Here is a 26,022-nt window from a genome sequence, read left to right on the forward strand (position 1 = left end):
ATATATGAAGCAAATTGATCGCATGGCCTCTGATCATCTTGTGATCACCTGACTTGGGCAACAAGGTGTGCCTAAGGATCCAGTTGATGGTTGGCAGCCCTGACAGAAGATAGTGTACTGAGCCAAACTTGAACGTATTAAGTGCTTCATTTGGAATTTCCTTGTACATGTTGGACATAGAGTTGTGGTCCATCTTCTTCTTGGCATATACATCCAAGTCATCTTCCTGCTCTTCTGGGGCATTGATCAGCTGAGCCCATTCAGCAACTATAGATTGGTACCTCGTACCTTCAGACATCCAAGTTATCCTACCATCTGGATAGAAGTGTGCCGTGGAGTAGAATTACATAATAGGTTCCTCGTTCCACTTTGTGAGCTTCTGCCCAACAAAGTCTGCTACTCCACAAGCATTGAAGCTGTCTTGCACTCCAGGATAGTGCTCTTCATTGTCCTTGATGTATTCCCAGTCGACCCATCTCATATCACATACAATTGGCTTCTTGTCCAACAAAATTGTCTCATAGAAGTCCTGTTGTTCCTTAGTGTGGAACCTGTAGTCAACAGCAGTCCTCCTCCTTGAAGCATACGGATCTGCTTCTCTCCACTTCCTGAGCCCTGAGTCTCTCCTGAGCTTCATGTCCTCAGCCACAGGATGAGCATCATTGTGGTCTGGGATCTTGGGCTTGAGCTTTCTTAGAACATGCTCTTCATCATCTTCTTCAGCAGCTTCAGGCACTGGGGCCTTGTTCTTTTCAGTTGCAGGTATGCTCCTCGTATTTCTCTTTGGAGCTGTCTTGACCTTTGATGCAGCCTTGGGTGCTTCCTTGGGCTTAGATGCAGTAGCCCTTGATTTGATAGCATCACCCATTAGCTTGGGTGCCTTAGGTGCTGGTGCAGCAACCTCTTCTTCTTCCTCTTCTTCCATGATGGAAGCCTTTCCAAGCACTCTGGCTACGGTCTTCTTGACCCTTTCCTTCCTTTTCTTGCCTTCAGCAGCAACTGGCTCAATGGGAGTGGGCTTCTCAGTTGAAGCTCTGGCCTTTGGCATAGGCTGCCTACCTGCTGGCCTTTTGATTTTCAATCCTGGCTTTGTGCCTTGAGCTGAGCCATGTTCCTTCTCGAGCACTACTCTCTTTGAAGTTGCTTCCTCTTCTGCCACATAGTCCTCATCCTCTGATTCTGACGTTGTCTTCTTCCTTTGTCTTGTGGCGGCTTTTGGCAGATTTCTAGGGGTGCCCCTGCTGCCATCATCTGAGGAACTTGAGGGACTAGTGCCCTCACTCGTCTGCACTTGCTGCTCTGACAAGTTCTGGCTATCACTTTGGTCTGACATGATGCAAACTCTGACTGCTGACCCTGTGAATAGGTTATAGATGAGATAGAGTGGATAAGCATCACAAAATGCAGAGATTTTTGCAAAAGAATAATTCAAAAACTTAGTTTTAGTTTCCCACTGAAAGCATCTCGGATCTACCGATTTCTAAACTCGGTGATACCGAAGCAGTTTTGGCACCTAAACTAGTGAACTCGGTCAGACCGAGTCACAGTTCGGTGGCACCGAGACTGCTAGGGTTTCACAGAGTTCCAAAATCGGTCACACCGATAAGTAATTCTCGGTCAGACTGAGTCTCACTTGTGCAAGGGCATAAGCCAAATCGGTGGGACCGAGTTTTTCAACTCGGTGGGTCTGAGATGGTTTCGGCAGAAACCTAACCCTAAAATTTCCGAATTAAACCTAATCTACAAGTTCATTGACTGGATAGAAGTTTAACAAACGTGGCAAGAATCATGATGATCACAATGTGCTAAGAATCGGATTGGGGAATAGCACAAAGATCGAGTCCATACCCTAGTTCGGCGGAGACTCGCTACGGCGGCAACGGCGGGGTTGAATTTCCATTGACGGCGACGGAGACCAGTGACTGGAGGTGGCTGGCGGCAAGGAGACGATCCGGAGACCAAGTTGGCAGAGCAGGCTATCGCGTGGGCGAAGGGGTTCGGAGAAATTTCCAAATTTTTGCCCGTGACTATATATAGCCCGACCCTGTCGGTGTGACCGAGTGGAACAACTCGGTGGCACCGAGATGCAAAACTGTATATAGTTGTTGCAACTCGGTGTGACCGAATGGTTCAAATCGGTTGCACCGAGATCGAAAACCTAGATCAACTTAATGATCTCGGTAGGACCGAAAGTAGGGTATCGGTCAGACCGAGAATCATAAAGAGGTTTTGGAAGTTTAAGTCTATGATGAATCGGGGACTCCGAGCGCTCCTCACACAGAGTGGTTCGAATCTGACTTGATCAAATTTTGTGATGCAGCATGAATAGAGTTTGAGACGAGAAAAGCATAGATAGCTAGAGGAGGTTCTTAGGCATTCTTGTCCATCCACTTGGCAAAAGGAAATAAAACCAAACAATCAAAACAACAAGTGGATGTCCTCGAATGAGTAAAATATGCAACAAGCATGCTCACACAATAAGATGGCAAATGAAATATGTGACAAGGCATGCACAACCAATTCTAGCATCTATCAAGCAATTTGTGATGACAAGGTCATCTATATATGAGTATATTGACTTAGGAGTCAAGTGAGAACACTTGATCATAGGTCATACTCATCGTTTAAGCTCAAGTGGGGTTACCACTTTTACATAAAGCATTGTTGTGTTCACATCTTTAGAGTTGCTTTAGTTCAAGTCTTAGAGTAAAGCTCCCCCTAGATGTGATATCCCCCCTTAGAGGGATGAACTAACCTCGGGTTTTATCGATGATGACTTCATGTAGATGTTGAAGATGTGGATGCTCAATGTTGATGTAGATCACTTGGAGCTATCCATTTGAGTGAATTGCACTTTCAATACCTACATGGGTTAGTCCCACAAGGAACAAACAAGGATATCCATAGACATAGAGTGATGCACACACAAGATGATGTCCATGAAAACTTTTAGGTTACCTTGTCCCTTGTCTTACCAACAAGAGGGTTTGTGACTCCTTGAACTAGTGCAAGATGTGGAAGTTGATTGCACTTGTTCTTGCCAAAATGATAAGAGTGAAGTATGTTGGCGGAGTCACCCTCAAGAACTCTCTAGTTCTTCTTCTTTTGGATCCACACCATCTTGATGGGAATCCTTGGAGTTGTAGTCGTACTTGATGAAGTGGAACTTGAAGTAGTCTTGGGAATCCACTTGAATAAGGTCTTAGGAGCTTCTTCAAATGCATCAATTTCCTCTTGAAGCTTGTCCTTGCCTTTTTGCTTGTAGTCTTGTGGTGGAAGATCATCTTGAGCTTGTGTCCCCTTGAAAGAAGTATCATACTTCTCTTGTTGAGGAACAAACTTTGTCTTGGGGTATTGATCTTCTTCCCACTCAACTCCATTGGCATTGAACTTTCGTTCAAAACCAACACCTTGATTCTTCCGGTGCATTCCTTGCTTGCGCACAATTTCCTCGAATTGCTTACTCCCGGCAAGGCTTTTGTACACTCCTTTCTCTATAATTCCCTTCAATAAGCTATTTTCTTGCTCAAGTGTAACTTGGCTAAGAGAATCATTAGTGGAATCAAGAGAACTACTAGAAGCAACAATGTTGGATTTAGCATGATCATTGTTACTGCTAGAGGAAGAATCTTTCTTGTTCTTGTTACTAGACTTGACTTGAGGCATGTAAGTGGATAAGAGTAAACGCTTGGCAATGTAAGAAGAACTTTTCTTGCGGAGATCATCATTGATTGCTTTTAAGAACTCATGCTCTTGCTCAAGATTGAGCTTTTCAAAGCGTAATTTCTCATGAGCTCTTAAAAGTTCTCGATGATCTTCGAAGATAGTTTCATGAGCTAACTTAAGAGTGTTTAGTTCTTTAGTTAGAGCCTCAATCTTCTCCTTATCATTGTCATTCGTTTTATCTTGATTAGCTTGATTAATTGATGTTTCATCATAGTATTCATCACTAGAGTTGTCAACAAGCAAATCATCACCTAACAAGTCATCTTCATCACTATTGAAATCAACATACTCGGGGTGTGTTACCTTAGGATCTTTGGCCATGAAGCATCTTCCAATTCCTTCATTTGGTGAGTCAAATATGTCGTAGGAGTTGGTTGACACAAGTGCTAGACCGGCAACACCTTCATCTTGAGTATCTTCAGAGTCGGAGTGATAACTTCTCTCGGAGTGGCTGTCGGAGTCGGAGCCGGATACCCATTCACCAACATGAGCTTGATGTCTTCATTTTGTGTAGCTCCTTGATGATTTTTCCTTCCTTTCTGAATCCTTGCTTCTCCGTGAGTATCTTCATTCATAACGATCATCTCTACTCCTTCTCTCTCTTGGTGGTGATTCTTTGCTTCTTCTTTTTGGAGAATCTTCTCTTCTCTTGTAGGGAGCCGTACACTCATTGGAATAGCGTCCGGGTCTTCCACAACTGTAGCAGTTTCGCTCTCGACTAGAAGATCTTTTGTCATTCTAGGACCTTGACTTGAAGCTTCTATCTTTGCTTCTACTCTTGTAGAACTTGTTGAAGTTCTTCACCATTAAGCTCAATTCTTCATTGAAGTTTTGTTTCTCACTTGATGATGTAGGGGCTTCACATGAGGCTTTGTAGGCACCACTTGATTTGTTGTGAAGTTCCTCTTTATCCTTAAGTGACATCTCATGAGCAACAATTCTTCCAATCACCTCCGTTGGCTTGAGATCTTTGTAATTGGGCATCATTTGGATCAATGTGCACACGGTATCATATTTTCCATCCAAGGCTCTTAGAATCTTCTTGATGATGAATCTATCAGTCATCTCTTCACTTCCTAAGCCGGCAATCTCATTTGTGATGAGAGCAAGCCTAGAGTACATTTCAGCGGCACCTTCACCATCCTTCATTTTGAACTTGTCAAGTTGACTTTGAAGCACATCCAACTTGGATTCTTTGACGGAGTCGGTACCTTCGTGCATATCAATCAAAGTGTCCCAAATTTCCTTTGCATTCTCAAGACGGCTGATTTTGTTGAGTTCTTCGGGGCACAATCCGTTGAAGAGAATATCACAAGCTTGAGCATTGTATTGCAACATCTTCAACTCATCCGCGGTAGCTTCACGGTTTGGTTCTTTCCCATCAAAGAAGTCACCTTGCAAACCAACACACACAATAGCCCAAACGGCGGGGTTATGTGCAAGAATATGCATTTTCATTTTATGCTTCCAACTAGCAAAATTAGTACCATCAAAGTAAGGACCTCTACGGTGATAATTTCCCTCGCTAGACGCCATACTCTCCTAGGTTGTGAAACCAAGGCTATGACCACCAAAAGCTATGGAGATCAAAGCAAATGGAGACCAAAGCTCTGATACCACTTGTAGGATCGAAAGTATGTCTAGAGGGAGGGGGGTGATTAGACTACTTGACCAAATAAAAACTTAACCTTTTTCCCAATTTTAGTTCTTGGCAGATTTTAGCTATTGTAGGACAAGTCAAGCAATCATCACACAATTCAAGCAAGCATGAAAAGAGTATATTGGCAGCGGAAAGTAAAGCATGCAACTTGCAAGAATGTAAAGGGAAGGGTTTGGAGAATTCAAACACCATTGGAGACACGGATGTTTTTCCCGTGGTTCGGATAGGTGGTGCTATCCTACATCCACGTTGATGGAGACTTCAACCCACGAAGGGTAACGGTTGCGCGAGTCCACGGAGGGCTCCACCCACGAAGGGTAATGGTTGCGCGAGTCCACGGAGGGCTCCACCCATGAAGGGTCCACAAAGAAGCAACCACCCACGAAGGGTCCACAAAGAAGCAACCTTGTCCATCCCACCATGGCCATCGCCCACAAAGGACTTGCCTCACTAGCGGTAGATCTTCACGAAGTAGGCGATCTCCTTGCCCTTACAAACTCCTTGGTTCAACTCCACAATCTTGTCGGAGGCTCCCAAGTAACACCTAGCCAATCTAGGAGACACCACTCTCCAAGAAGTAACAAATGGTGTGTAGGTAATGAACTCCTTGCTCTTGTGCTTCAAATGATAGTCTCCCCAACACTCAACTCTCTCTGATAGGATTTGGATTTTGTGGAAAGAAGATTTGAGTGGAAAGCAACTTGGGGAAGGCTAGAGATCAAGATTCATATGGTAGGAATGGAATATCTTGGTCTCAACACATGAGTAGGTGGTTCTCTCTCAGAACATATGAGTTGGAATTGTGTATGTGTTCTGATGGCTCTCTCCACGAATGAAGAGGAGGTGGAGGGGTATATATAGCCTCCACACAAAATCTAACCATTACACACAGTTTTCCAATCTCGGTGGGACCGAATCAACAAACTCGGTCGGACCAAAAAGGTAAACCTAGTGACCGTTAGAGATTTTCGGTGGGACTGACATGCAACTCGGTAGGACCGATATGGTTAGGGTTTGGGCATAACGTAATCTCGGTGAGACCGATTACACAAACTCGGTGAGACCGAGTTTGGTAATAAGCTAACCAGAGAGTTGGTCAGGCAAACTCGGTGGGACCGATTTGCTCTTTCGGTGAGACCGAAAAGTTACAAAAGGGAAACAAAGAGTTTACATTGCAATCTCGGTGGGACCGATTCGCTCTTTCGGTGAGACCGAAAAGTTACGAAGGGGAAACAGAGAGTTTGCAATCCCATCTCGATGAGACCGAGATCCCTATCGGTAGAACCGAATTGCTAGGGTTTGGCAGTGGCTTATGACAAGTGAAACTCGGTGGCGCCGTGACGCGCCGGCCCGTGAGGAATCATTGGAAGGTTGACCGGCGGCAGCCTTGCCATTGATTCCCCGCGGGAAACCGAGGCGTTCTGGGGAAAGACGAGGCGTCGTCTCGCTGGCGCGGCTGGCCGGCGGCTCCTTCGCGCCAAAATCGTTCACCCCGGTTCGGCCTGGACCCACCAGCGTCAGTTTTGGCCCAAACCGGCGAAAAGCGGGTTTCTGGAACGCGACTGGGCCGATTTTTGGACGCCGACGCGGCAAAAATGTCTAGGATGGACCTGTTGAGGGCGCGGCTGTAGATGCTCTAAGACTAGTCATAGTGGGAGTAAATTAGCTAGTAACATAGCGCACTTCGAGAAAATTCTGCTTATGTGACAAATAATTAATGAGAGATGGTAATGTTACTGTAATATATAGTGCTTTTTAAAATAAGATGAGTCTACGAGTTAATAAATGAAAACATCTATGATACTGTTATTATGTTACTTTGCATTATGAAGGTAATAACTTAGACTAGTATCATATGCATGACACTAGTCTAAGTTACTCCCCATTATAACCAGCCTAAGCATCTGATCCCACCACCCCTCTGTTGGAAAGAAAAAACCACCACCGCTCACCGATGAGCACACGGCGTGGCGAAACAACCATTCGCGCGCGTGTGCCGGTCGGCGCTCCTCCACGTCTCGGCAACGGCAGCCACGAAACCAAAACAAACCAAAACCTTTTGGGCACCGCACCGCACCGCTTCCCAGCGTCCGTGCGTCCGTCCCGCGAAAGGAATACTAGTCGCTCGACCTCATCGATGGCCGTCCGGTGTCACGCCGCTGCTGCCTTGGTCTCGTCCCGAGCGCGCCTGCCTTCCTACCTCCCGCCCCTCCTCCCCTCCGCGCGACCCCGACCCGGCACGACCCGCGGCGGCGGCTACAGGCGGACCGCCGTTCGCGCCATGGGCGCCGCGCCGTCGTCGCCTTCGCCGTCCGGACAGGCCCCAGGTGCACGCCGTTTATTTCCGTTTTCCTACGGCTCGTGCTTTTACTCTCACAAAAAAAATCATGGCCTACTCGCGGTGCGACTGAGAGAAATTGAAGGTGGAGTTTGCTCTGGGTTTGGTGGTGCAGCTTCGCGCCTGAATTGATCATGTCAGATGAAACAGGCTCGGGGGACCTGTGCTGTGAGGCGTGAGTAGTTATGTCCCTATTTGCTTTGATTTTGGCCCAGGTAGACCTCTGTTATGGCAATGATGCCGCTTTATGGATGACAAAACAGAACATGATGTTCATAGTGACAAACTATCATGACCTTCACTCGCCGATGTTTAGGATTCAGGCGATGCACTGATGGCTCAAGGAGATTTCTTGTGGACAAACTGTCAATCACTGAATTACTCCCTCCGTTCCGAATTACTTGTCGCACGTATGGATGTATCTAGATTTTTTTTTTTTAGAAAAGAGGGATGACCCCCGGCCTCTGCATCCGGGAGATGCATACGGCCATATTATTGATTATTCTCGAGGACCTTACAAAGTATTACAACAATAAGTCTGAATCCACCATCTTGGCAACACATGCCACTACTCCTACCCAAAATGATGAAGGGGTGCTAGCTAGGCCACTACCCGAACCACTCACCTAAGCCTAACATCAAAAGCCGGAAACCGAAACATATTCGGAATCCCCAGCCGAGCCACATACTGGGTCTGGGGCACAATCCGGTCAGACGCACTCGTGTGTCGTCGCCACCATCTTCCGCAGGTCCATCTTCAGATCATATCGAGGTTTCTACCTTATCTGGCCACTCAGCCATCGGCGTCACCATGACGCCAGACAGCAACCTCCTCCTGCGCGAGTCCATCTCCGCGCATCGGGCGGCGAACCTCCACAGCGCCATGCCGCCGATCCTCGCCGCCATCAATGAGTGAGATGAAGTACCGCTCCACCACGGCAAGTACATTAGTGCTAAGCGAAACGGCTCACAACCGCAAGTCATCGGACGAAGGCGAAGATCCATGGAGAAGGCCAAAAGGGGCATAGCCAAAGCAGTGGTCAGGGATTGGACCGAGACCACGGCAGCCGCCACTGATAAGAACAGGCTACCTCACACCGTCACCACGCCACCAGCAGCTCCACCCCACACGAGCAATCCCCGGAAGACGCCTTCAAGAAGGATCACGGCACCGGATGCCGCCATCGACCATGCAAGGGGAGGGCAGGTCTTCACCTGTGCTCGAGGGAGAAGTGGGAGGGGAGAACCACACCAAAGCCTCCAGGAAGGACCACGGCGCCGAATGGAGAACCACACCAAAGCCTCCAGGAAGGACCATTTAAAAAGCGGAAGATATCCACCTTTGCACTTGAAACACTATCTGCTATTGCGCTCATTGTTCTGCCCTGATGCTTGCCTGTGTTTTAGGTCATCTACCAAGTTTGATAGTGGCACTGGATGGCCGTCATATTACCAGCCGGTTGGCGACAATGTGAAAAGCAAGCTTGATATGTCGATCTTCTTCATGCCCCGGACCGAGTCCCTGTGCGCCGTCTGCGACGCTCATCTGGGCCACGGTTTTGACGACGGGCCACCGCCGACGGGGAAGAGATACTGCATCAACAGGTATGTATGCTTGAAACCTTCCTTCGACCATCTTCGCAACATTTTGCCCTTGTTGGCAGGTTGCATGGATGAGGTCTCTTCTTTTCACTCATTCATCCTCTCTGCCCTGCAGTGCGTCTCTGAAGTTTAAGCCCCAGTAGTTCCTGGAAGAAGAATCAAGATGCAAGCACTAGCGTGTTCCATGTGAGCTTTGGTTGTGGTATGAACTATTTCCAGTGTAGTAGCCTAGTCTGTGCAGACCCGTTGTGCACATGTAAATTGATAATTTTCAGGTTTGTAAAGCCATTTGTCTGAAGCATCTGCCTGTTCCTCCATGAGCAGTGTCGCTGGCCCTTTCGAGTGTCAGGGGTTCCTGTAACTGTGGGGCAGTTGGTCACTGCTTGCAACGCTTTAAACATCATGATATCAGACACGAAATTGGGCTGCATCTGAGGCGGTAGGATAGATGGAATTAATCAGCATACCTGACGTACGAAGGAGTAGTATCTCACGTGGGGTTGGGTCGCGTCGCGTGTACCAGGAGATGGGCGTTGAGCTGGCGAGCCATGCTCATCATAATGCATCAAAAGTTACAAACATAATGATTAATGAACCATACATTCCGATCTCATTAGGATTCAGATAATCTTACGCTTGCGAAAGCGGCAGCAGAGAGATTGCCCAGAATAAACCAAATTAGAAGCCATATTGCAGATTTTTGTGCCATGACTGCAGGTCTATCACATATTCAGAAATCAAGACGTTGAAGCAAGCCCATGATTCTGCAAAAGTAGCACTCACGCAGGAGTCTGTAACTCATCCTAATGATAGGTACAGGTACAGCAATCCTGATCATACTGTAGAACATTGTCCCCTGTTACAAGCCTCGGTTCATAATCACCTGCACTGATTTTACTCGATGTAAACTGCTTTTAAGATGAATGAAAGCTTGGCGCCTCTGAGTACCTTTCTTTGTTCAAAAAAAAAAAAATACTCCGAAGGCTCTGGAGTGATCAGCTCGGAGCATCGGACGGTACTAAGGGCCTCTTTGATTCGTAGGATTGCAAAAACGCAGGAATAGGAAAAACATAGGATTGAAATGGCATGTCCATTGGATCCCTATATGATTTGAGTTTGTTTGATTATGTCACGGGAAAAGCAAAGGATTTCTTTCAAGAGGTTGGAGTGGATGTTAGAATTCCTGTGAAATGTAGTACAAATAAATCCTTAGAAAAAAATCTTACAAGATTCAATCATACGAATCAAACGACCAACGTAGGAAAAATTCCTAAGGATTTCAATTCTTCAAAAATTCTATGAAGATCCTTTGAATCAAAGAGACCCTAAAGGTGGCAACTTTCAAAAAACTCGAATGGTACGACCGGATAGCATTCGGAGGCTCCGAGTGGACTACCTCAGTAGCGGCATACTCTTTGTTACCACTTCGAATTTTGAGTGGGATGCTTCGGAAACTTTCAGTAGGGCAATAGAAGGTTTGTCAAGTGCCTCGGTGGGTTCGAGTGGAATGGTTGGCACCTCCGATAACTATATCTGGAGGAACAATGTGGCGGTTTTGACCAAAGAGCTTGATGTTTTTGACTGAAGAGCTCGGCGGTTTTGAACTAAGAACATGAAAGTGTAGATAGATATAGTGGAGAAATGGAAGTATTATGAAGGCATATTGGGTTTGATCTTTGAGCACAAAGAGAGAGAAAAACAACTTAGCAAACCTCGTTCCCTTTTGATTGTATCGGCACATTTATGGACTCAATGTGATCTTGGATCGATCCTTGACTTGGCCAACACTTTGTATCCATGAGAATTTGTGGGGGTCACCTTTCACCTCTTTTGTTGCAACCAAAGAGAACTTTTCTGAGATAAGCTAATTTAAACATTAGTCCCTTGAGATATGTTGACAATAATTATCAATATCCACCAAGGGGATTACATGCACTCTCATCCGGTCCAAGGGCACACGGATCTAGGGTTTTCCCTTGAGCAATAGGGGTTGAGAGGAGAAAATCGTATCTCTCACACCTTCAACAAGGCAACAATGCCTGTAGGCATTGTCATCAACGGTTTTTGCCTGTGATATCCAAGTTATCAACCTACTGACACACCAGGTGACTAGGGCCATTGTTGGCGACATCCTCCTCGTGCTGAAAAGGCCCGGGAAACAAAGAAGGAGGGGACGAAGGAATCCTTGACGATGCCTTCAAAGAGGGAGATGACACCCATGAACGTTGCCGCCATCGTGACCACCCACAAACCAGAGATTTCTTCCAGAACCCTATCCCCACCGTGGGCCGCCCCAAATCACCCTGATATGAGGCCAGGAACAACCAAGACCTAGATCCGGAGAAGCTGAGCAGTTGGGCGTGGCGGCGGCCTTTAGATTTGGCACCGGAGCACCCCTTGCCACCCGTCTCCCGAGCGGAATGGCCAACATCTGCATGCGCCCTCACTGGTAGGTATCACTGTTGGTCATAGTTGAGCCCGCCGCTTTAGTTCCTAGAGTCCACCGCGAAGGCCATGACCCACGGAGCGATGGCATTGCCGTCATCACCTTCATCAACCGGTGCCAAGGCTTTGCCCGACCATAGCCTCTAGCAGGGCTGAGGGAAAGAGAAGTCAATGGCGGCGGACTATCACATAATCGGTCCTACTAATTTTTGGCACTATGGTGAATTATGCAAAATAGTTGGAGTCTGACACAACTGATTTCAGGGCCTTTTTGATTCAAAGGATTCTAAGAACGAGGGAATAGGAAAAACACAGAATTAGATTGTCAATGCTCGTCTCAAATCCTAGAGTTTTGGTTCGTTCGATTGTGTCGTAGGGAAAACAATTGGTTTTTTTTTTCAAAGAAGCTTGAGTGGATGCTAGAAATCATATGAGAAGTAGTAGTACAAAAAAATCCTTAGAAAAAACTCTAATAAGATTCAGTTCTATGAATCAAACAACCAGCATAAGCAAAATTTCTCTGGAATTCAATCCTCTAGAATTCCTATGCAAATCCTGAAGCCCTCAATTAGTTTCCATGATGGTAAATTTGCGTGGAACTCTCGTGCAAAACAGCTGGAGCTCCCGTGGCGGCAGCCTGCATTGCAGATTTGCAGGTGGGCGGCAGTAGACCACGCTGCGTGCTGGCGGCCTGGTAGGCGCTGCCATCCATCCCGTCCATCACGCTGCCACGCCAAGACTTTTCGCGTACATTACAGACTCCACGTTAAATGCTGGCAGCTCTTAATTTGGCGGAGCCACCGTTGCACCAACCTTCATCTTCCTCAGCTCAGGCAGCACAGCAAAGCACCAGACCAACAAGACAGCGTGCATCTTTAAAAAAGAAGAAAAGGAAAAGGCAGACAGCGTACGGTTGGATACGCTATGCTTTAAGGTTTGATTTGATCGATCAATTCGGACGACTGGTTAAGCTGCCCGAGCGCCCCCTCTATCTAGACTCTAGAACAAGTCGTCACGGTGCAATTAGGTCAACTCCAAACGCACGGACCTAAATGGTGCGGTGTCCGTTCGAGGATAAACAAACACAAAACACGTCGAACAAACATTTGTTTTTTGTTCAAATTTAGGCCGCGTTTGCGTCGAAACGAACAATGCGCGGACGGACGGGACGCACATCCTTGTCCTCCCCTGGCCCGTCCGTCGGGGACACAACGCGCTCACTTTCCCTTCCTTTCTCAAAAAACCTCCCAACCCCTTCCCTCCCTCCTCCATGGTCGGCGACCCAGCCACCATCGCGCGCCCCACGGCAGAGAAGAAGGGCCCGAAGAAGCCGTGGTCGGTGGTCACGCCGGTGGAGCTCGTGCGGCTCAACCATGAATCGGCAAGGAGGAGGGCCCGACGAACCATTGCGGCGGAGAAGAAAGCCACTGTCGATTTCGCCGCCAAGGCCGCCATTGAGGACAAGGAGGCCATTGTCGCCAAGAGGCACACTCCTCATGCTATGGTTGTGCCGACCTGCCTCACCGGCCATTCTCTCGGTCGCTGCCATGGTTGCGGCTAGCACGGGCTCATCGGGCGTTTGCCCTCCACAGTGCCCGTCGCCCAGCTCCTCCATAACAGCGAAGACAGCCGATTTTCATCCGCCAAGGTACCATGCTCAGACCTGGTTCTCCAAGTCGCCGGACGACGGCGTGATCGCGCCGGCCACACCTGACGTCGCGCCTGTCATCGACCTCAATGTCATGCCGGGGTACAATGGCGTCGGGAAGTCGTTCGCCGGGTGCAAAGGAAGAAGCCTCGGTCAATTCATACGATCAACCTTCCCAAGGGCCACAACCTGTTCGACGAAATGCCAATCCTTACATCGGCGGCCGACGACCCCGACTACACTGCATTCATGGAGAACGTCATCTCCGAGGGCCGTGGCCAAACCTTCCACATTGAGGGCCAAGACGAAGGCTATGATCCTGACAAGACACAAAGCCAAGAGAGCCGCGACCAAGATGGTGTCGACGAACAATAAGAGGCCGATGACCATGGCAACTCATGGCATAAAGATGAGGACATCTACTGCGAAGATGAGGAAGACATGTGAAAGGATCGATATACTTGACTAGAGGGGGGGGGGTGAATAGGCAACTAACAATTTTTAGCTTTTCTTTACCAATTTAAACTTTGCATCAAAGTAGGTTGTCTAGATATGCAGCTAGGTGAGCAACCTATATGATGCAACAACGACGAGCACACAAGCAAGCAAGGGATATAATACAAATAATCTTGCACAAGTAAGGCACGAGATAACCAAGAGTGGAGCCGGTGAAGACGAGGATGTGTTACCGAAGTTCCTTCCTTTTGAGGGAAGTACGTCTCCGTTGGAACGGTGTGGAGGCACAATGCTCCCCAAGAATCCACTAGGGCCACCGTATTCTCCTCATGCCCTCACACAATGCGAGATGTCGTGATTCCACTATTGGTGCCCTTGGAGGCGGCAACCGGACATTTACAAACAAGGTTGGAGCTCTCTCCACAACTTAATTGGAGGCTCCTAACGAAACCACGGAGTTTCACCACACTGGAATATGGCTCCGAGGTGACCTCAACCGTTTAGGGTGCTCAAACACCCAAGAGTAACAAGATCCGCAAGGGATTAGTAGGGGGATCAAATTTCTCTTGGTGGAAGTGTAGATCCGGGCCTTCTCAACCAATCCCTAGAAAATCAATAAGTTTGATTGGCTAGGGACAGAGATCGGGCGAAAATAAGCTTGTGGAGCAACAATGGAGTTTTGGGGAGAAGAGGTAAGTCTTCTTGGAGAAGAAGACCCCTTTATATAATGGGGGACACATCCAACCGTTATGCAGCCCGCAACCCGCATCTGGGCGGTACTACCGTTGCCAGAGCGGTACTACCGCTGCCACAACGGTACTACCATTGTGGCAAGCAGGCATAGGGCAACTAGGGTAGAGGGAGAAGATGTACACGCCTAGGGCAGTACTGCCGCTCCCTACAGCCGCTGGAAAACAGAGGAGGGCAGCGAGCTGAGCGGCAGTTGGAGCGGACGTAGGAGCGGTACTACCGCTAATATAAGCGGTACTACCACGCCCTACTGCCGTCCCTACTACCGCTCCCCTGCGTGGTCCTTTACGGAAACCCGACATGAAAAAATCGAGAGCACAACAGGTGAGGTAGTACCAGCGGTGCAAACAAGCGGTACTACCGCCGATAGGCGGTACTACCGCCCTTACCGCGGTACTACCGCTTGGCACTCAGCACCCCTTGTTTTGCACAGCTCGGATACTCCAAAGAAGTAGGAAGAAGGCGAGGGTGCAAGGAGAGTGTGTACGTGATGATTCCACCCATACTCTTCCGAAACGGATCCCCTCTTGATAGTACGTTATCCCTACGACTCAATTCCACCAAAAAAGAAACGAGGGAAAATAATCTGTCTAAAGTGAAGTCCTCGAGGGGAAACAATCGCATAGTGCCCTTATTAGATAACCTGGAAAGCTTAGTGCACACGATTAGTCTGCAAAATTATTGTCATCAATCACCAGAACAAACTAGGGAAAAACATGCCCTAACAATCTCCCCCTTTTTGATGGATTGATGACAACACGGGATTTGCACAAAATATAGTAACTGGAAATTAAGCAAACCAACTCCCTACAAAATATCAACGGGCTCCCCATAGAGGTGTGCACCAAGGAAATTAGCATGAAAGGCTATGTGCACATCTTTGGGATCAAACTCCCCCTATATTTTATAGACAGACAACATCCTTGCATATAAGAATAATAACAAGTACAAGTAAGCAAGGACAAGCATGAGAGCAATAATATAAGTGCCGGTAAAGATGCATCTCATAAGATAACAGAGTACTTGAGACTAAAGTAGATAAGATAGGGTAGTTCACATATGTCTTACACCATATGGTCTCACTCATAGCCGAACAAAGTTCAAAACAAGAAAGCGAACGAACACAACGAAGACGAACGAACACGCAAACACAAAACCCAAAGCAAATCCCTAACTCTCCCCCTTTGGCAGCAAGACACCAAAGGGGAAGGGACGACACGAGACACGATGGTAGTAGATCTCCATGGCATCACCGGTCATGCTCTTCCTCCTCAGAGTCCTCTGCAGCACAGGGAGAAGCGCGAACTCCAGTGTCCTCCTCAGTGTCAGACCACGGGCAGTGCAGTCGGGTCCAAGTCTCCTCATCAGCGATCCGCTCCTCAGAGCCACTAGCAACCTCAAGGCCAAGTTGTCTCATAAATGGCCTTGTCACGACTACGAGCCATCTTGTCCTCCTTGTGAGCCTTGTACTGGCCCTTGGCCTGAAGGCAGAATAGACGCTTCATCTTCTCCTTGAGTTTCTTCGCCCAAGAGGGCTCCTCAGATGGAGGCACATACTCCTGCCCATCATCATCCTCATCATCTGCATCAGATAAGATAGTCTCCTACACTGGAGGTGCTGAAGAAGACGTACTCCACTTCTCCTTCTGACGCAGCTCAATAGTATCATGAGAATCCATATTGTCTGTGACAAGCTCCTCATCTGGAAACTTGGCTACCCAAGTGTCCTCGATAAGCTGCATAAGATAGGGTCAATAAATGATGCACTTGCGCTCCATGACAGCAGAGTGAAGTTCACACCACATCACATGAGACACATCCAGCACCTGCTGAGAGCCCTGCTCTTCTTGACAGAACAGAAGCAACTCAACAAGGGAAGAGTGCACCTGATACAAGTTGCCGACCCGAGGAAACAGGGTGTTCCGGAAGATCCGATGCATGATGTCTAGGAAGGGCCAGAGCTCATAAGAAACCTTTCTAGTCTCAGACACCTTCCTCGTAGAATAGGGCCAAAGCTTTTCCTTATGAGTAGCGGCAATCTCCTTATGAGGGTGAAACCCAAGTGGGGTATGGGCACCCTCATCATTGTACGATAAGCTGACCATGAAGGCCTTCCATGGTGCGGACAGGAGACGACCATTGGTCATCCAAGTCAGAGTGCGGGTCGGATCATGCCCAAAGTGAACGGTGGCAAAGAACTGGGCCACGAGCTCGGCATCAAAGTCCTTGTTGAAGGTAATGATCCTCTTGATATCCAACTCCTCACACCTCTGCAAAGAATCCCCAAAGTATCGCAAGTCCTTCTCCATGTGCGAGAGATCGACAGACTTGACCTTCACAAACAAGTTCTTCTTTTGCTTCAAGACATCGTGATAGATGGACTGCTGAAACCTGTTCGAGAACGGACGCCTCTGAAGAGCAGGCTCCTGGCCCACATGGTAGGGTTTGTGCTTCCTCTTGGTACAGAACTCTATTATAGACATCTGATTAGCACACTTGCGCCCAGCGGAGGTCTTCGACATTGGGACCTTGACCTTGCGTTTTGGCAGCTCAGTCGAGCCACCCTCAGCAACAGTAGCATCATCTGGTACATCCGAAGAGCGATAACGCTTGGAACCCGTTGCACGGTCTGGATTCTTGCGGTGATCCTGATGCCCGGAGCTACTACCACCTGAAACACACACACACGAACCACAAGAGCAAGAGAGCATAAGCCAAGGAAAGACAAACACCAAAGATGGAAGATTAAGCAGAGACACATGGGCATTGGCATCTCAGAGCGGTAGTACCGCGCACCAGAGCAGTAGTACGCTTACAAGTGGTAGTACCGCTAGGGTGCAGCGGTAGTACCGCCCGAGCGGTTGTCAGCGGGCTGACACCTACCGCGGCAAGATCCGGTACTACTGGAGATGCAAAAGTCCATATTTCTATACCTAATCATCAATCTACCTGGTCTAGCAGTCTCCCAAGTCCTTCCTAAGCCTCGATTCAAGAAACAAATCATGGAATGCAACGAATATAGCCCAAAACCTAGATTCAAGAAAGAGAACCAAGGGAGGGAAGAACGGGGGCAATACCGGCGTCCATGGCAAGAGGAGAGGGAGGGGAACGATCCCACCGGTTGGAACTGAAGGAGACGGCCTGGATCCGGCGGCCTGGCGCGGACCTCCGGTGCTTGGGGAGTCGCCTGAGAGAGGAGAGGACGAGGAGATGGGGCAAACTGGAAGGGTATGGAGGAGTGGAAACTCCCCCTGCCCGATACAAATCCCACACACCCAGCCCTAAGCGGTAGTACCGCGCAGGGCGTGGTAGTACCGCTTTGGTGCAGATCTAAAGCGCAACCGCCCAGCTGTACGGCTCCACGGCAGTGCCGTGTCGGCAGGGTGGTAGTACCACTTATAAGCGGTAGTACCGCTCTGCTGCTGCGGTAGTACCGCTCTGCTGCTGCGGTAGTACTGCTCAGGCGCCCCAAAGCAGGAATAAGGGGGGAAAATGGCTTACGCACGACTAGCAAAAGGAAGAACATTCAAGACATAATACAAGCCAATACAAACCCGAACACGACCACACTAAAGCACAACCACTCAAAAGAGAGAAGCACGGGCAAAAGGAAACAACACACAGACAGACTCTCCAAAAGAGAGGGCGGTGGTCGAGACCACCTATGTTTGAGTTATATGGTATGGCGCCGCGAAGATTTTAACCTTGGGCCCATGACCAACACTCATCTTTGAAGCACAAGTACCATAAAAAATGGCTGATGTGAAAGACTTGATCAATTTATGCATAATGGAGGGAGGAAGAGCTCATTGATAGAACACCTCTCCCCCTATGTCCATGCCTACATCTAAACAAGACAACAAGTTGAGTATGGTGGGGTGTGCAAGGGTTCAAGCCACATTGCTCGAATCAATGATATTTAGCTCATGCCTTAACTCGAGAAATCTTGCTTCATCCAAGGGCTTTGTGAAAATATCTGCAAGGTTATCATGACTGTTGACATAACTGAGCTTGATCTCCCCTCGCCTAATGTGATCCCGGATGAAGTGATATCGAATCTCAATATGCTTCGTCTTGAAGTGTTGAACCGGGTTGAGAGAAATCTTGATGGCACTTTCATTATCACACCAAAGAGGCACTTTGTCACAAATTTCACTGTAATCCTTTAAAGTTTGCCTCATCCATAGAAGTTGTGCACAACAACTACCGACAGGCACATACTCCGCTTCCGTGGACGAGAGAGACACACAACTTTGCTTCTTGGAAGACCAACTCACGAAAGAGCAACCAAGAAATTGGCACCCTCCAGAAATGGACTTCCTATCCACTTTGTCTCCCGCCCAATCGGAGTCCGAATAGCCCACAAGGTTGAAGTTAGATCCTCTTGGATACCATAAGCCAAAGTTTGGGGTATGAGCCAAATATCGAAAGATTCGCTTGACCGCCACAAAGAGGCTTTCCTTAGGTGCGGCTTGAAACCATGCACAAATTCCCACACTCAACATGATATCCGGTCTAGATGCACAAAGGTAAAGCAAGGAGCCAATCATGGAGCGATATACCTTTTGATCCACCGCTTTACCATTGGGATCTTTGTCAAGTTGGCATTTAACGGGCATTGAGCGGAGGCCGGCTTGACATCACTTAGCTTGAATCTCTTGAGCATGTCTTGAGTGTTTTTTACTTGGTTGATGAAGGTTCCTTCTCTTATTTACTTGACCTCGAACCCAAGAAAGAACTTCAACTCTCCCATCATGGACATCTTGAACTTGGAGGTCATGAGAGCGACAAATTCCTCATTGAAGGCTTTGTTAGGGGAACCAAAGATAATATCATCAACATATAGTCGGCACATAAATAACTCCCCTTTGACCTTCTTGGTAAAAAAAGTGGGGTTGATTTTTCTAATTTCAAAACCGCAATCTTGCAACAACTCGGTAAGGTGGTCATACCACGCACGTGGGGCTTGCTTAAGGCCATAGAGTGCCTTATCGAGTTGGTATACATGATCTAGAAAATAGGGATCCTCGAACCCGGGGGGTTGCTTGACATACACCAACTCATTAATAGGACCATTAAGAAAAGCACTCTTCACATCCATTTGTTGTAACTTAAAGTTATGATGAGAAGTATAATAAATCAACATGCGAATGGATTCAAGGCGAGCAGCGGGAGCAAAGGTTTCACCGTATTCGATACCCTCGACTTGGGAGTAGCCTTGAGCTACCAAACGAGCCTTGTTGCGAATGATAATCCCATGAGCATCTTGCTTGTTCTTGAATATCCACTTGGTTACAATGACATTATGGTTCCCCGTTGCCCTTGGCACCAATCTCCACACCTTGTTATGCTCGAAGTTGTTGAGTTCTTCATGCATGGCATTAAGCCAATCCGGATCCTCGAGCGCCTCATAGACCTTTTGGGGTTCAACACAAGAGACAAACGCGTGATGTTCACAATAATTTGCTAATTGTCTACGAGTGCTTACCCCCTTTCTTAAGCTTCCAAGCACATTTGTCATGAGATGATCTTTGGTTGATAGCTTGGATGCGATCTTGGCGGCACGATGCTCTAATTCCTCCTCCAGAGAGAGTAGAGGAGCGGTTACTTGATCATCTTGGGAGTCGTCTTGAGCTTGTTCTTGATATTGAGCTTGCAAATGATCTTGAACTTCACTACAAAAAATACACTTCCGTGATGATACGTGTTTGTCATAGTAGGTCGCGTTTTCTGTCATGCATGTACATCCATGACAAATTTATGACAGAATCAAGATAGTCATACATGTGCTGTCGTAGAAGTGTTCCATGACATTGCCAAGATTATCATCACGGAAGTGTCCACTTCCATGACGATAAATCGCGCGTCACAGAAGTGCTTTCGCCAAGGGTGACCGACACATGGCATCCACCATAATGGAATGCCGTTAAGCTATCGGGGCAGATTTTGGATCCGATAACCCGTTAACAGCCACGACCAATGTCGATTTTCCACGTGTAAAATTCTCATTGGCTGACGGATCCACGCGTCAGCTCCGCGTTGGCATAGGTGTCACTCATCCAACGATCGAGATGGGCCTATGATATGTTGACACGTGGACCGGCCCAAAAGTGGCCCACAAAGATTAAATGGGCCGGCCCAACCAAAGGCCCATAAGATTTAGCGGACCATAATGGGCCGGCCCAGCTAAAGGCCCATAAAATTTAGCGGACCATAATGGGCCGGCCCAGCTAAAGACCCACACGATTTTGCAAACCATAATGGGCCAGCCCAGCTAAAGGCCCATAAGATTTTGCGGACCACAATGGGCCGGCCCAGCTAAGGGCCCACTAGATTCTGCCGACCATAATGGGTCGGCCCAGCTAAAGTCCCAACATTCTCTATCAAATCGGCCCGTGAACGGCCTGTCCTAAACTTGTCATCAACGCGGCCCATGGTCACTTCTGGCCCGTTAACAGTCTGCTAAGTAATTGGGCCGAATTACGACCCGGTGTATTTCCAGCCTGTTAAAGGTCCGGCTTCATTTGGGCCCATTTACAGGCCATCAAAACTTTCGGCCCATAAACGACCATGAAGGATTTGGGTCATATTCGGCCATGTCTGACATTCAGCCTGTTAGAGGCCCACTATAGCTTTGGGCCACTTTCGGCCTGTTGTCATTTTCGGCCTGTTAACGTCGGACGTAAACCATGGGCCATATGTGGCCCAACGTCATATCGGGCCCATTAACAGCCCATATAAAAATGACAATAATCTAGCCCGACCGAAGTTCCGGCCTGTTAAAGGCCTGTGTATTAGGTCGGTGCATTTACGACCCGTCCAAATTTCGGCCTGTTAAAGTCCAGTGGGTTATTTGGCACAATTAGGGCCCAATCTCACTTTCGGTCTATTAAAGGCCCATGTATTTTATGGGCTCGAGATATTTACACCTGTAAACGGCCTATTTTTACTTAGGGCCCAAATTATGTTTAGGCCTGTTAAAGGCCCACTATGGGCACATGCCTACCAGAAAAATATGAAAGCTTATGCTGATTTAGGCCCAGATATTTTTAGTGGCTACATGCCAATTTCGGCCCATAATCATTTTTAGCCCAATTGGAATGGGCCCAACGAATGTTGGCATGTTGGGCTCCTACGAAGTTTTAGGCCGAATACATTACTAAGATAAACCTACACTATACAAAAATAGCGTCGTAATTACTGCAGCCTGAGGCAGCATCATAAATGTTGTATCACAACAAAATAAATTCCAACCATACAACAAAAGGCCTGTTGGCATAAAGTTTACAGTCCTTCCAGATAAAAGCACCATCAGATGTATAGAAGCACAGATCATTTGACATGAGTGCTAATGTTTCAGGCTGTAGAATCTGATGGAGCAGCACGATCTCCACCTTTTTTCCTCCATTGCTCTTGAACAACGAAGCGAATGTCTGATAGTCTGGTTTCAAAACCATTCATATCTTGACGACATTTCTCAACCACTATTCTTGTTTCCGAAACAACGTCCACTAGGGATTGGACTTGTGTCTGGAGCACAGATATATCACTCTGTCTAGCAGGAAGATTTTGTTCAGTAGGCGATTTGGACGAGGTTACCTTGACAACCAACCCAGAATTACGCAGGAAGGTGCTTTTTGCACTGTTAGTGGAGAGATACTGACGCACTGCAGCAAGAGGTGACATTGTGCCTGTAGTAGCCTCGTCACCTTCAGGTGGTTGTGGCTGTTCAATCATTTATTCCATAGCTTCCTGAAAGTTTGAACTTGTAGATTAGTGTATCAGATAAGTTACGAATGAGACAAAAATAAACAAAGTAGGTTAAACGTTTATACATAACTTATTTTGGTGAACTACTGTAACACATTAGCATGTATTGTAGTGCCAACTACATAATAAAATCACTTTCGGAACATATGTCCATGTAGCATGCCTACTGTATTGTCTATTTCCTCACATTCGTTGACATCTAAGGATAAAGAGACATGGTTTAAAGTAGGATGAACATAGTATGGCATCATTCATATCATGGGCAAACAGATATAAAACAAACAGGCTATTTTATCATTGTGTCCGCACGTGAACATAACAACTAGATTACAGATCAAGACCAAAAGAATATCCTTCATCTCTTTTAAACCATGTAAGGTGAAATGATACGTTAAGACAACTATGAATAAAAGTGAACAGAGTAACTGACATTGGCTGCAAACCAAGTAGTTAAATGAACACATCACAGTAAATCAGTTCAAGGCAGGAGGAGTAAGGACTTACAACAGCGGCTTGAACTGGTGTGCTCATGCCCTTCATCTTGCTGGTGTGGCAACCCATGAAGATTTGCACTGCATTCGGTTCAGGTTCTTTTTGGTCCGCACGTGATTTCCTCTGTATTTTGAACAAGTCAATATAGATATGATAATATGGCACAAAAAAAGAAGGAAGTACCAGCTATTTACAAGAGCCTCGCAGTGTGCAATATAGCTACAAGATCATGTGGTCTGTTGGAATTTCACTTTAGAATGGTTGGTTTTGTTCTTCAAACTATTAGCCTAGAAGAAGATACACTTGTAAGGCACATACATAAATACAAGTTCAATATGTGGTCTAATCAAATACATATAGCCTACCTAATACTTTCGATCAGACCAGTGTTTAACGAGGGCTGTCCAGTCTTCATCTGTAATATATTCCACTAGAGATGTTTGGGTGATTTCATTGTTAGACTTGCCTTCAAAGTGAGATTTTCTAAGGTGGTACCGATACTGTCGCAGAGCAGACTGAAAAACACGAGTGCATGCTTGTCTAATTGCATCATCTTTCGGATCCAACTTGAACCTCATCTGTTGAAAAAAGAATGTGAGTCTTATTAGGAGGAAGCTAGAAAGTATGCGACAGAGCAAGACAATATTACTAATTGCCATGAATAACATTACTTACGGATAAATGGTCAAGGAAGGTGTTAAACTGGGTATTGTCTTTCTCATTCCTGTACTGGATCCACGTTGGGAGGATACGTGCATGACACCTAACGGCAACGACTGCCTCTGATACTAACTTGGCTGACTCTGTAGCATCACGTGGCCTTTTTAAACCTGCCTCAAAATGGATCTCCATTCTTCCTCCTTTAGATTTTGTTAATCTGTCAAGCATTATCCCTGATGTCTGTTTCCGCTTGCGCCGTGGTGCTAGTTCAACAATGAATATGGAAAGTGTTAGTGTACATCAAACTGTGAGAGTACATATAAAGGAGCATGCAACTGCAACTTGACTTGGTCAGGTACCGTCTTGGTGTTGATGCTCATGAGGTTCATCTGATCTTGCCAAGTCCTGTTGTGTCAGCAGTCCTTCGGAAGTAGTGTTAGGTGTGAAGGCAGCTTGGGAACTGGCCAGTTCCGGAGCAAACAAACGAGTAACTGGTTGAGATGCTGGTACAGTTGAAGCGGATGCTGCAGCTGGTGGAGCAGGTGATACTGTGTTTGTATATTTAGCTGGTGGACTTGGACCTTCTACTGCACTATAAGTACCAGCAGAATCTCGATGGCAGAACCTTTTCCGTTTCACCCAACGAGTAACAACACTCCCTACTATATTATTTTCCTTGCTCTTTTTTGACTTTGCCATGTCAAGCTGTACTCACAACACAAAAAAATAAAATCACTCTTCAGAACTCATTGATGCATGATACATATAAGCAATACTTTGATGTAAGACAACCGTATGAGGATGGAATATGTAAGAAAAACAGGACGACATGACATATTCACAGCTACGATGTGCAAACTAAGCAGAAGGATTTTCAAGAAAATAGAAGTAATGCAACCTAGACACCATATGAATATGTAACCAATATTACTCTGCCAAGTTAAAAGTGTCTTGTCATAAGTGGCAATTCAAAAAATTAGAAGCAGTACAACGTAGAAATCAATGCAATATGCAACCACTATCAAACTGCCATGTTAAAAGCGTCCAATCATGAGTGACTGATGCAGGATACACAACAGCAGTACTTTGATGTAAGAACATGGTATGATAGATAGATGCAGTGTATTCTAGACACAGAAAGCCATGTCATATGCACATGTATAACGTATAAACTCAGCAGGTGCAATTTAATCAAAATAGAAGAAATACAGGCTAGACAACATATGCAACATGAAACCAATTATCACACTGTCAACTTAGAGCAAGCACCTGCGATGTGGAGTACGGGAGATGAACTCATCATGTAGACTTGGGACTTCAACTTCATTAGCAGTAGCAGTGGCAAATCTAGAGAGTCTCTGTTTGCGTCGGTGCGGAGGACCACCAACATCCCCTAACTTACTCTTTTCCTTCCTATTTTCTGATATTGCCTTATGAAGTCAAAACCACAAGAAGATGAATAAAATTAGCTCTGCATAACTGGTTGATGCATGATACAGACGAACACTACTTTGATGTAAGGCAAGCGCAGGATAGGAGGATGGAATATATACAAAAAAAGATAGTGTTTCATATTCACACGTACGATAGGAGGATGGAATATGTATGAAAAAACAGTAAGCGGAAGGAATTTTAACAAAATTAGAAGAAATGAAAGCTAGGCACCATATGAACATGCAACCAATATCACTCTATCAGGTAAAAAGTGTCTCATCGTAAGAGCCATTTCAAGAAATTAGAAGCAGTATAAGCTAGAAGACAATGCAAGATGCAACCTACATCACAGTCCCAAGTTAAATGTGTCTTATGGGTAAGTGATCATTGCAGGTATAAGTTGTAAGCTACGCAGATGCAATTCAACATAATCAGAAGGAATACAAACTAGACATCATACGGAAAATGCAACCACGTATAACAGTTCCAAGTAAGAGCAAGCACCTGTGATGGTGGAGTAGGGGAGATGTGCTCATCATGTACACGTATGTTGTAGAAACAGGAACACGTGGCATATTCACAGGCATCATGTGTAAAGTAAGAAGATGCAATTCAAGTTAGAAGCAATACAAGCTAGACATCATACGCAACATGCAACCACATATAATAGTGTCAAGTTAGAGCAAGCACCTGTGATGGTGGAGTAGGGGAGATGTGCTCATCATCTACACAGCTACGTTGACTGTCCAGCCTTGTGTTGTCTTGCGAATCTTGTTGGGAGGATGGCGGAGTAGAATCTATAGAGACCCCCTGTTTGAGTTGCTCCAAAGGACCACCATCATCCACTACCGGACTAATTTCCCTCAGCTGTAATGATTTTGCATTGTGAAGTCAAACCGATAAGAAAAAGGAATAAAATTCGCTCTTCAGAACTCATTCATGCATGATACTGACGAACACTACTTAGATGAAAGGCAAACACGTGATGCGAGGATGGAATATGTATGAAAAATAGGATGGTGTGACATATTCACACCTATG

General features: G+C 46.5%; 1 protein-coding gene across 2 annotated transcripts; it reads left to right on the top strand.

Annotated features, from left to right (window-relative positions):
• The first annotated feature begins 7,379 nt into the window (after nucleotides 1–7,379).
• LOC123147775 (peptide methionine sulfoxide reductase MsrB) lies at nucleotides 7,380–9,627 on the top strand. Of its 2 annotated transcripts, XR_006473427.1 has the most exons (3): nucleotides 7,380–7,713; nucleotides 9,132–9,329; nucleotides 9,442–9,627. XR_006473427.1 is itself a non-coding variant. In XM_044567085.1 (2 exons), the coding sequence occupies exons 1-2, from the start codon at nucleotides 8,728–8,730 to the stop codon at nucleotides 9,467–9,469; spliced, it is 630 nt and encodes a 209-aa protein (XP_044423020.1). In that variant the 5' UTR covers nucleotides 7,746–8,727; the 3' UTR covers nucleotides 9,470–9,627. The 2 variants fall into 2 exon arrangements, 1 of the variants encoding a protein (XP_044423020.1); XM_044567085.1 differs by lacking the exon at nucleotides 7,380–7,713 and having other exon boundaries at nucleotides 7,746–9,329.
• Nucleotides 9,628–26,022: the final 16,395 nt, after the last annotated feature.

The sequence above is a fragment of the Triticum aestivum genome, chromosome 7A, assembly GCF_018294505.1.
Source record: "Triticum aestivum cultivar Chinese Spring chromosome 7A, IWGSC CS RefSeq v2.1, whole genome shotgun sequence".
Lineage (NCBI taxonomy): Eukaryota > Viridiplantae > Streptophyta > Magnoliopsida > Poales > Poaceae > Triticum > Triticum aestivum.